We start from the raw sequence: 12,093 nt of genomic DNA, 5'->3' as shown, positions 1-12,093 counted from the left end.
AATAGGATACACGGATAACTCGAAAAGCTCGTACAATGCCAAAGTCCCAGACGTGGTCTTACATGTAATCAAATATCGATGCCACTGTCCCAGACAAGGTCTTACATGAAATCAAATATGATGCCAATGTTGCAGACATGGTCTTACACGTAAATCTCAAATTGATGCCAACGTCCCAGATGTGGTCTTACACGAAATCACATATCGGAGTCCTATGTCATAACATATGTAACCTAACTATTCCTATGGTTTGTGCGGGCTTTCGGACGTCGTTACGCTATCGAAACTTTCTGAATTTCACGTATTCAGCTTTTATAATCATTCATCACAACTCAATATCATATAAGCATGAAAAATCAATTTAAACACATTTATTTGTATATAGACTTACCTTGTACGGAAATGAACGGAAACGAACAGCTATTCAACGACTTTCGACTTTCCTCGATCTAATTTCGTTTTCTTTGGTTCTTGATCTATATAAATTCAAATTTGACTTATTCAATCTCACATTCATTCAAATCAATCCATACACACATATTTAGGGCATTTTACAAATTAGCCCTCACATTTTCACATTTTAACACTTTAGTCCCTAATTCATAAAATCACAAAATACACATAATTTCTTTTCACACATGCCTAACCAAATTTTCCTTTAGCTCATTTAAGCCCACATATTTCATTTATTTCACATTTTAGCCCCTCAATTTCTCATTTTCACAAATTAGTCCAAAATACTCAAAGTCATCAAAAATCCCAATCTAAAACATAGTAATCTAACACCTATCTTTCATTTTCTATCATCAGACTTCATAAAACTCACATTATCAACAATGACACATCTTAAAATCATAATCAAATTCAGAAATTGAGGCATGGACTTGAAAGATTACTAAGCAAAAATCACAAAAACATAGAAATTACTAAAAACCGAGTCAAAACGAACCTTTAATCAAGCTAGATGTTGGCTGAATGCTTCAAACACTTAAACCCTATCTTTTTCTCTTCAATTTCGGAAAAAAAAAAAGGATGAATGAAGCACTAATTTCATGTCTTATTTAATTATTCATCATTTATAACTAGTTTACTATTATGCCCTTAATGAAATAACATTAAAATTCCATTAACTATAGGCATTTTTGTCCATCCATAATTCAAATGGTTTATTAACCACATAAGGACCTCTCAATTATAAAGACACATCAATTCGATCATTATTCAAATAGAAGGACAATTTTGCATTTTTTGCGATTTAATCCTTTTTCTAAATTACACACATAAACGATCAAATTTTTATACGAAACTTAAAAAAAAATATCAATTCACATATTACAAGCATGGAAAATAATATTAAAATATTTTTTTGACTCGAATTTGTGGTCCCAAAACCACTATTCTGACTAGGGTCTAAACCGGGCTGTTACAGCTATCCTCAAGCTCACGTCTACTGAGTGTGGGCTAGCTTGAAATAAAAAATTTTCACAAAAATTACTAGTGGGGTAATTTTTCAATTTCACTAAACTTTTGGTTCAAGTTGTAAATCAGAAAACTATCTCTAGAAATTTTCTGGAATAATCTCTTTAGAGAATTTTCTCTCTACAACTTTATCTTGAATTCAAGTATGTGGAAATAATGACCCAAGGCTCTCTTTATATAGGGAGAGTTTAGAGAGTTCAGCTATGATTAAAGTTAATCACTTTAATATTAAATTAATATAATATTTATTAAGATAAATATTATATTAATTTAATATTAAATCTTATTAAAATAATAGAATGTTTATCTACAAGATAAACATTAAGTTTAATTTTATTTTAAGATAATCACTTTAATATTAAATTAATAAAATATTATTAAGATAAGTATTAAATTAAATTTAATATTATAATTAATCTGAAATCAAATTAACTGGTAGAATTCCAGTAGGAATGTAACTCTTACACTGCTCAACCACCAATGACCAACAGCCACTGGCCATTGGGACGCTGCCGTCGCAACCACTAGCATCGGTGCAACACAGTATGGCCATTGGGACGAGCTCATTGTTATCATTTTGTGTTCATAATGATTAATATGATCACTGTCAACAAATGACTGTGATAAATTGCTCGTTTGAGAACAAGCAACCTATGGTCATGTTCCATATTTATCAATCCACACAATGCCAATGAGAGGATATCATTAACTCTTTAATTAGGCTATGAATTCCACGATTGCTAGTAAAGCCACGCCATACACAAGTCATGTACCTAACATACCGACTATGGGCTCGATCATCTTTAGAGCATAAGCCTCCACTTATATCAAAGCACATGAGTTGCATACGCATGGTCAATGACTGACTCAGGATTTAGGTAAATCACACCATGAATGTCACAAGTGAATTAATTCACAAATGGATTAAGAATTAATTCATCTTAGGTCCAGTCCAATGTACCATTCTACCAATGAATACATCTATGTCTCTACTCATGGAGTCAACTGTTTCGATAGCCAAGACTAGTCATCTCCCCAATTGGAATTGTAGACAACATAATAATCCTTCTCTATATTTGAATCAAATGCTCGTTTTGATTCTTTTAGGGGATTACGGTCTCATTTAGATTATCTACTGAAGTAAGTTCTCTTTATTGCAATGTAAACGTTCTTTACAATGCCACTTATCTTTAGTTTGAAGTTTAGACAATCAATGAGCTAATATTTACTTGTCAAAATTTCACTATGCATGCAAAATATAAAAGACATAAATACAAAAGTCATAATAGTGAAATTTGAAATTAACTTTATTTATTTATTCATTGTTCAAATAAATAGAAAATTGTTACATGTTTATTACAATATGGGCACATTTCCCAACACACATATATCTGCACGCGGAGAAAACAAACTGTATGCAGAGCAATAGGGCTCAGTGGTATATTTACAATTCAAGGTATATGTGTAACATAGCATTAGCATTTTACTTAAGGCTAAAACATTCAAAATTTTCACATAACATCAAGCTATAATATATTTGTTAACTATCAACTTTCCCAGTATCATCCAAAACATATAATCATGCTTATAGCAAACAACAAATAACTTATCCAATTTATACATCATGATTGACTAATCCCAACTTACTTATCAATATCCAACTTTTCATCATATACTAATTCAAAATTTAGTCATGGGTCAACCATTCATTTAGGATTCTTTAAAACATATCATTAACAGTATACTAATCATGAACTATGATATACATTCCATCATTTTGCCATCACTTTATTTAGCTCTTTTCTAGAGTTTATCAACTCATTTACATTCATTTCGGCCCCCAGGTCTCGATTTCATTTATTTTCATAATTATCGACATATTTCCTTTTATCTCAATTCACACATATACATATTTATTTCAATAGCATCATATATTACCATATTCACATCATTTATCAAACTTACAATTTACAACCCCTATTAATTGGACTTGGACTCAGACGAATACTCGAATCGTCCAACTAACACACCAAATTAGCATCGAAGTATACTATCAAATAAATAGAAGTAGGGTAACTGATATGTAACGTGCATACTGGCATACAAAACACATCTTGTCGCACAATGTGCATACAAGCACACGAAGTGCATCTTGACACACGAAGTGCGAATCTGACACACGAGGTGGATATTGGCTTGTAAAGTGCATCCTGATACATAATCTCACACACAACTCAATCCTATGACATGCCAACTATATCTGACACAGCCTGAACATCTAATAGGGTACCAACATTCAATTCATTTACAATTTAGTACAATAACCATTTATCAATTATCTCTAATCAATTAACATATCACATAAGTTTCATGTAATTCATTACATTTTCATCCAGTCTTATAGCACATATAATATTTTGAGTAATTCATAATATTTTACAATTTATTCCACTTAGTCCCTCATTTTGACAATTTACAATCAATGTCAATTCAATAGCTTTAATTACCACTAGCCTTATATGGAAATGCAACTATAACAAATTAGCAAATTAACTCGATGTTGTTTGATAAATTAAAAATTAAATATTGAATTTAAATTGAAAAATTAAACTGAATTGTTTATAAAAATAAATAATAAAATTTAATTTAAATTGAATATACATCTTAAAATTAATTTTTTACACCGACCGATACATCATATTCCGGCCAATACAGGTAAAATCAACCAATATGCACTGGTACAGTTGGTAACAATAAAAAATTGCACTGAAACATAACCTAAATTTTATTGTTTCAATTTATTACTAAAACAGAGTGCTTCAACCAGTACGGGCGATACCAAATGATGCAGACTACCATGACTCATCTATATCCATAGTCTACAATATATATCAGCACAAGTTTGAAAAAACTTTTGAAATAGCAAGAATATCTTTTATTTTCCATATTACTAAATTTATATTTAAAAATAATTATAATTTAAATTATTATTAGTTAAAAGGTTGTGCTAATTTTAAAATAGAATTATTATTTGAATAGAACTCTAAGTGAAAAAAATTGTGATAATTATAATAATTATATATAAAATAAAAGTTTAGAAAAACTTTTAAACCGACGAGAATATATCTTATTTTCCACCATATTACTAAATTCTCATTTATTTACAATTACTAGATAAAAATTATGCTAATTTTAAAATAGAGTTATTACTTTAATAAAATTCTAAGCATAAAAATATAAGAAAAAGTTACAATAATTATAATTATAATTTACAATTAATTATTTAAAAATTGACATAAATTAAAGTTGTGCTAATTTTATTTCAAAAAGTTGGGTTAATCTTATTGATGTAAAATAGAGTTTTTACTCCAATAAAATTTTAAACATCTTAATTATCATCTAATTAATAATTAGATTTAATTATGTTAATTAGTTATTATTTTAAATGTAACTTTGCATTAATTACATAAAGTAAAACAATATTATATGTTAAATAAATTAGAAATGTGTTATTATTTGAATATTTTCTATTATAATATTTGAATTGATAAGGTGATATGTTTTAATTGTATTCAATAATTCAAATAAGATATATTATTTTACGTTAGTTGCTGCAATTAAAATTGTAATATTTAAAATCTAATAAAATATTAAATACATAAAATCACATGCAACACATGTAACATTAGAAGCTAATAAATACGAATTTTGAAAAACTTTTGAACTGAAAAAAATAACTTTTATTTTCTATCATATTACTAAATTCACATTTAAAAATAATTATAATATTTAATTTAGAATCATTATTTAAAAATTTTAAATAAAATAGAATTTATGATAATTATCTATTTAAAATAATTATAATGTAATAGAAGTTGTGATAATTTCATACTTAAAAATAATTAAAATTTAAATTGCAATTATTAGTTGAAAACAATTGTGCTAATTTTAAAATAGAGTTATTACTTAAATAGAATTTTAATTAAAGTTAATTTTTAATTAATTATTATTTGAATAATATTACTTTATATTAATTACATAAAATAAAATTATATTGTATGTTGAGTATGTTAAAATACTTTAATTATTATTTAAAAAATTTTATTATAATAATTGAATTTCAAAATTAATATATTTTAATAATTTAAATAAGAAATATTATTTTACATTAATTACTCTATTTAAAAATATAATATTTAAAAACCAAATAAATTAAATACCTAATTAGAAGCTAATAACTTTACCAAAAATTATTTTTCTCACTTTTTAACTTTGATTATTCTCTTCATTCTTCATATATAACCACTTCACGCCCAGCGGTATTTTCCCGCGAAGTTCTAGTAAAGGGGAACACTAGAAGGACGGAAACCGAGCCAAAGTCCAGCTCAACGCAATCTACGGCACAAGAATCGGATTCGAAAATGTACCCGAAAGCCTCGGATCCCGCAATGGATGCGGAGGGTTTGTTATGGTTCCAAGTTCCAACTACAGAGCTGACAAAAAGGAAGAAAAGGAGAGTCAGAATCCAAAGGAGAGCAATCACCGAACAGAGCACTATCCGGGTCGAGGAATTTCCCCAATTTGTTGATCAATCACCTGCTGCAGATCACTGCGCCATCATGTCCACTCTTAATGGATTCAATGCTTACGTTACTGATGCTCCCGCTCTGGAATCTTCTTTAACTTCCTTCAAAGGCAAGCACTTTTACATTTATTTCTAATCTTGTCTTTAATTTGAAATTAGTTAATTATTTACTTGTGAGCGGAAACAGAGACAATGGATACATTGAGGGATGTCTTAGGGAGATGGACGAAGAAAGTGGGAGAAGCGACAAGGAAAGCCGAGGATCTGGCCGGGAACACGTGGCAGCATTGTACATATTTTCTTCTCTCTCTTAATAAATTTTAGTGCTTTTTTTTTTCTTTTTTGTATTTGGCTTGAATTGAATTAGATAGTGTTCGATAGGCTTCTAGGATTGGCATTGATAGTGCTCACTGCTTACTAGTTTGATTAGTTTTAGTTTGTGATGAAATGAAACCACGTTTTCTTTTTCTATTTTGTATTTTCGGTTTGTTTTGATGGTTGCTATAAGTATTCAGTTGTTGAAAATTGAAATCTTAAGATATTGAATTAGGAGTTTACATTTCGAATTTGGTTAAGGCTTGACTGGACCATTGTTTCTTTCGAATGATTGGTGTTTCCTATTGCTTATTTGTCCTAAGAGTTACGTTGGATATTGAGGAAGCGATTTTGTTTCATTTTGAAATGGTTGGACAATTTTAGACAGTTGTGATTAGGGAACGGGAGAGGAGGTGATAAACTTCTTTCTTTCCTTCTCATTTTTAACATGCTTTTAGCAGTTTCTTTTTAAAGGAAATGTAATATTGATTTAGTGAAATCGTAGGCTGGATTTAACACTGGTGTTTGCAATTAATACTTGGGAATAATAGAATATGATGGTTCATTTAAGGTTAAGGTACCAGGTTTCATCAAATTGCATCTTCATTTTATCGAACAAAGGACTCAAGCTGATAAATATTTTAACAAACAGCTTTATGAGGTAATTTTGGAGTGACGGAACCTAGTGAACTGGTTGTAGACCAGATAAACCTGAAAGGTATATTAGTCTTAGAATGGCTCAATAAAAAGGGGAATGACAAATCTTTAGTTTCCAGAGATTCATAGTACTACTTCCATATGTACAAATGGTTAATAAGAACTTCCTCGACTCTTTTGTTAGAGTTATGAAAATGCTAGTTTCCAGAGATTGCATAGTTAGACAGCTTCCACTGCAACTATGATGCACAATTCACTTTTGTTTCTGTTTGACTAATAGAATTATTATTATCCAGACCATATTTGCTATTGTCATTGTTGAGATGTCTCATGCTTATTTGTTGATGACAACTCTTTGCACTACTGATATGCAGTAAACATTGTTTATGTCATGTGAGGACTTTTACTTGTGCACATATTTTGTATTTTATTTCTCTAACATTAGAATTTCCCAGATTTACCAGCGGTTTGAGTAAATAAATAACAAACTTCAAGTTTGCATCACTACATTCACGTTTTCTGGTTTAAGCGTCTCTAAGCAGTCTGTAACCCAGATTGTGACATTACTTTTGCAATTATGGTTGTGGATCTCTAATACTTGGTTGCTTCATTCCCTTAACCTTTTTTAGGACATGACGTTAGCTTAACTTAGTCATAAATTGAATGATCATAAAAATAATGATTTTATGTATCCTTTTTTATGCTCTGGACCCTTTTCTATTGGTCTTCTTGTATGGCAGTTTCTTTTACAGTAAAAAAAGGTTGCTTTCTTTTGATAAATGAAAAAACAATGTTGCTTTTGTTAGAGCATGGGAAGGATATATTCTATCCTTCAGTTTTATTGAAGAGCTATTGAAAAATATGTTCGCATATATTAATTCGAATAATATGCTATTTCTGAATTTTTATGCATGAACCCAGCTATCATCCCCAACCTTTTCCCTCTTGCTTCTCGAGAAGTTTCACATACTAAAAATTACTGAAATACTTTTTCCCTCTTCTTAAATCAGTAAGAACAAGCCCAAGTTTTGCTGAGGCTGCCATGGGAAGAATTGCTCAGGGAACAAAGGTTTTAGCAGAAGGTGGTTATGAGAAGATCTTTAGACAAAATTTTGAAACAGTTCCTGAAGAGCAACTTGAAGATTCATTTGCATGTTACTTATCGACATCAGCTGGTCCCGTCATGGGAGTGTTATATGTTTCTACGGCAAAGCTTGCATATTGCAGTGACAGTCGTCTTGCTTATAAAACTGGGAGCCACACTGAATGGAACTACTACAAGGTATGTACTCATCAAGGGTAGCCATGAACCCCGAAAAAATTAGTTTTCATTAACCATAAAACGAATATGAAGGAAGCATATTAAAACATAACTTCATGCAAAAAAATATTTGGGGTCCAGTTAATGGTATCAGAATTTACAGAGTAATGATTCTTGATATTTTTCTGCCTGCATACGCAGGTGGTTATCCCATTACACCAACTGAAATCAGTCAATCCTTCGACAAGCAGAGTCAATCATTCTGAAAAGTACATCCAAGTTATATCTATTGATAGTCATGAATTTTGGTTCATGGGCTTCTTAAACTACGACGCTGCTGTTAAATGCCTACAGGATGTTTTGCAACTCCATAGCTTCCACTTTGTATGATACCATTTTTGTCTGGCATAAACTTCAGTCAAGCATTTACTCTGCTGCTTGGAAGCATTTGATAATGTTTACTCCTTCGAAAGCCTTTCAATATTCTACAGAAATTCAATATCAGTTTAACTGTAGAGTTTATATATGGATATGGGATGACAGAAGAACAAAATATAATGAATATGTTATTCTTTCGACTCATGTAGTTGTAAACTTCACTTGCTATATAATCCATTCAGTAACTTGATATTACACCGAACATATCTGCGAACCTGTTGCATTCCTTCTCACGTTGGTTTCTCCGTTTCAAATTTTGCCATTTTTTTGCTGCATATAACTGTTTTGTCAAATAGGGTCAGTTAACAAAGTGGAGGCCAAATCCTTGAAATCTGTTACATGATCATACTTTTTTTGAGCTAAAAAATTGGGTACTTGAGCTTTTATTCTGCAAATGAAGCCATATTCTAGAATTAGGTAAATCGTTACGATGTCGAAATTCAAATCCGGACCTGCTGAATAACGTCTCTGAAGGTTGACTTTACTAACTAAACTAGTTAATCTCTGGGTAGTTGTAAGACAACTTTGATGGTGCTAGTTGTAGGCTGGAAGTTCTTATAGTGAAACCTTTGGATGATTCAATTGATTGGTCTTGGAAGAAAGAACCTTCATGAATATTTCTTTTGCTACCAGCACCTTTATGATGAATGATAAGTGGCGTTTATGGAGTAAAAGGTCAATGACACTGAACACTTAGATTTGTAACTCTCCGATCTTGTAAATTGTCGATCCACCTCTTTTACATTAATTTCTTATTTATTAATTTTTTATGCAAAATTAATTAGTGTTCATAATATAATTTTCACAATTCATGGATGAATGATAAGGTAATGGACAAAATCTAAATCCTTGGACAAACCACGGAGTTCTAATCATAAAATGGAGTTCAAACTTCAAATGACAATTCTGAACAAGTTCGGTGGTATGCCTTTTGTCAATTTTAACGTCAATATATTTACTTTGACTTATAATTTTATTGTTTTTTAAAAAAAGCATTTGTTATCATGTTATTACAATATATCCACATGGGCTTAACGATAGACTCAACAACTTCAAAATTTGCAACGAAACTTCTCAACCAAATACCTTGTGGGATCGTTTCATAATATGAAACAAACTCAACCTTCACAGTAGAGAAAGACATTAGTGTCAGTTTGGCACTTCTCCAAGTCCGAATATCCAATAACTTCCAAATTGTTGGACTGATGTAAGCATGTAACTTTTAGTTCCTTGAAGATATCTTATTATTTTCTTTGTAGCTTTCCAATGGTATATTTTAGGATTGCTTTGATATCTTCTCAATATTCTCATTGCGAATGAAATGTTAGGTGTGGTACTGATTTGAGCATACGTTAAGCTTTCAACAATTGAAGCATATGAAATATTTTTCATTCGTTCTTTCTCATTTTCGAGTTTTGGACATTGGTTCAAACTAAATTTACCACTCTTAACAATGGGTGCAACACTTGGTGAACAATTTTTCATTTGAAATCTCTCTAAGATTTTTATTAATTTAGGTTACTTGTGATAATCCCAACATGTGTGATAACTATCCCTATGGATCTTACTCCCAATTGCATAAGATGACTTACCCATATCTTTCGTACTAAGTTCTAAGAGAAAATTTGTTTCACCTCATGTAGTCAACCCGAATCATTTGTTACAAGCAGAATATCATCTACATATAATATAATAAATAGGGCTTAGTCTTTTTATCAAGGCCCATAGCCTGCTCAACCATCTTCACATATTCAATCAGATCAAAAAATTCTTTCAGTTTGTGCGATACTAATTAAACCTTATCTCATCATGTAATCTCCGTAGGAATCGCTTACAACCCTCTTCTTCAAACGAAATCAATTCTAAAGCATATTTACTGAGCCCTAGAAATTCTTGTTCATAATCAACCACAGCATATCACCTTGTCTCAACATCATGAATTCTAGTTTTCGGTCCTCCAAATACAACTTGCTGACATATTTCTTTTGGAATTCAGATTGGAAGAAAGTCCAAGTGATCTAGTTAGCTGGTACGTGCCAGGTAATAGTCAGCCACCACTGATAAACTTATTCTTTTAGGAAAGATACAACGCACGTGACACACTCGTGCAATGAACATTCAAGTTGTTGTAATACTCAATTCGTTGATTCAATCCAAGCCTCGGTTAACAAATGATCCACTCCTTTTAATCCTCTGAACTCAGTTGCTCCATATTTATGCAACTCTTTTATTAGATCTTGTTGAGTTACGGTTATCAATATGACTAGCTGAACATCTCCTGTCACTTGCTGAAGAGCTTTCGCAATGGTGCAGAGCAAATTGTCACTATCTTGATATTCCTGACGAGGTATATTAGCCCTATTTTAATGATGACTGACTAGATTCACGCCCGGTACCTTAATACCAATTTGATTTTCACCCATAATAGAGTGATCATTGCTGGAATTATCATTATCGACATCCTTCCTCGATTCTTCAAACATTTTAACTATAAAGCAAATATCAACTCAACTTGGTATGTACCTCTAGACTCGATTTTGAGATCGTTTTAGTCTAAGAATCAACTAAACTTATAGCTTTGATACCACTAAATGTAACATCCCCATACCTAATCCAATCACCGGGTTCGAGCTACAATGTGTCACATCTGCTGTTGAAGAAACTGCAATTTATAACTTTCAGTTCGGAAATCATTATACATTCAATTACAAGTAAATCATGCTCATTATACAATATATAATCACGAGTCTTAATAAGCTTGCGAAAGCTCTCTTGTTAAATTGAGATTGGTATGGACAAAAATGTAAAGAATACAAGATTTTCAAGTAGATGTTGCAACTTCAAGGTTTCCTTGTCATGACGTGACTCTCTGCTAAGGTTCGTTGTGACCTTGAACTAACAATGTCACTGTGAGAATCTTGTTCTGTAATTCCCTCAACCTGACCCAATTTGTTGGATTCTGATTTTGGGTGTTACCACATAAGACTTAACCGTTTAACAAAATCAATTCACAATTTCTTACTTCTTTAAAAACAGTTCCTGAGGCATTCCAATTGAAATGCTTAATATATGAGGGCATTCTTGAGACATTTCCTGAGGCATTCCATAGTTTATCATGTGAATCTAGATACAAATATTTACAAAAAGAAGTTTAACAAAACAGACTAAAAGAGGTGTATTCCTAGACTACGCCAAAATTTTCACTCTATGCATAATAACTCATTTCGCCACTATCTTAGTGAACTCCTAGCGTTGTCCCTCTAGGTGCAAACTTTCCTCAAATACCTAAAATGAAATAACAAACCTTGTAAGTAAAAGAGTACTTAGATAATCATACCTTTGGTTAATAATTTGCAAA

At 31.1% G+C, this 12,093-nt stretch overlaps 1 protein-coding gene across 1 annotated transcript; it reads left to right on the top strand.

Annotated features, from left to right (window-relative positions):
- The first annotated feature begins 5,712 nt into the window (after nt 1-5,712).
- On the top strand, nt 5,713-8,937 carry LOC108478386 (GLABRA2 expression modulator-like). Its single transcript, XM_017780845.2, has 4 exons — nt 5,713-6,174; nt 6,252-6,353; nt 8,047-8,318; nt 8,499-8,937. The coding sequence occupies exons 1-4, from the start codon at nt 5,901-5,903 to the stop codon at nt 8,685-8,687; spliced, it is 837 nt and encodes a 278-aa protein (XP_017636334.1). The 5' UTR covers nt 5,713-5,900; the 3' UTR covers nt 8,688-8,937.
- Nucleotides 8,938-12,093: the final 3,156 nt, after the last annotated feature.

This window comes from Gossypium arboreum, chromosome 12 (genome assembly GCF_025698485.1).
Source record: "Gossypium arboreum isolate Shixiya-1 chromosome 12, ASM2569848v2, whole genome shotgun sequence".
NCBI lineage: Eukaryota > Viridiplantae > Streptophyta > Magnoliopsida > Malvales > Malvaceae > Gossypium > Gossypium arboreum.
Note: the sequence above shows the minus strand (reverse complement) of the source record. Positions and strands in the feature narration are given on the sequence as shown.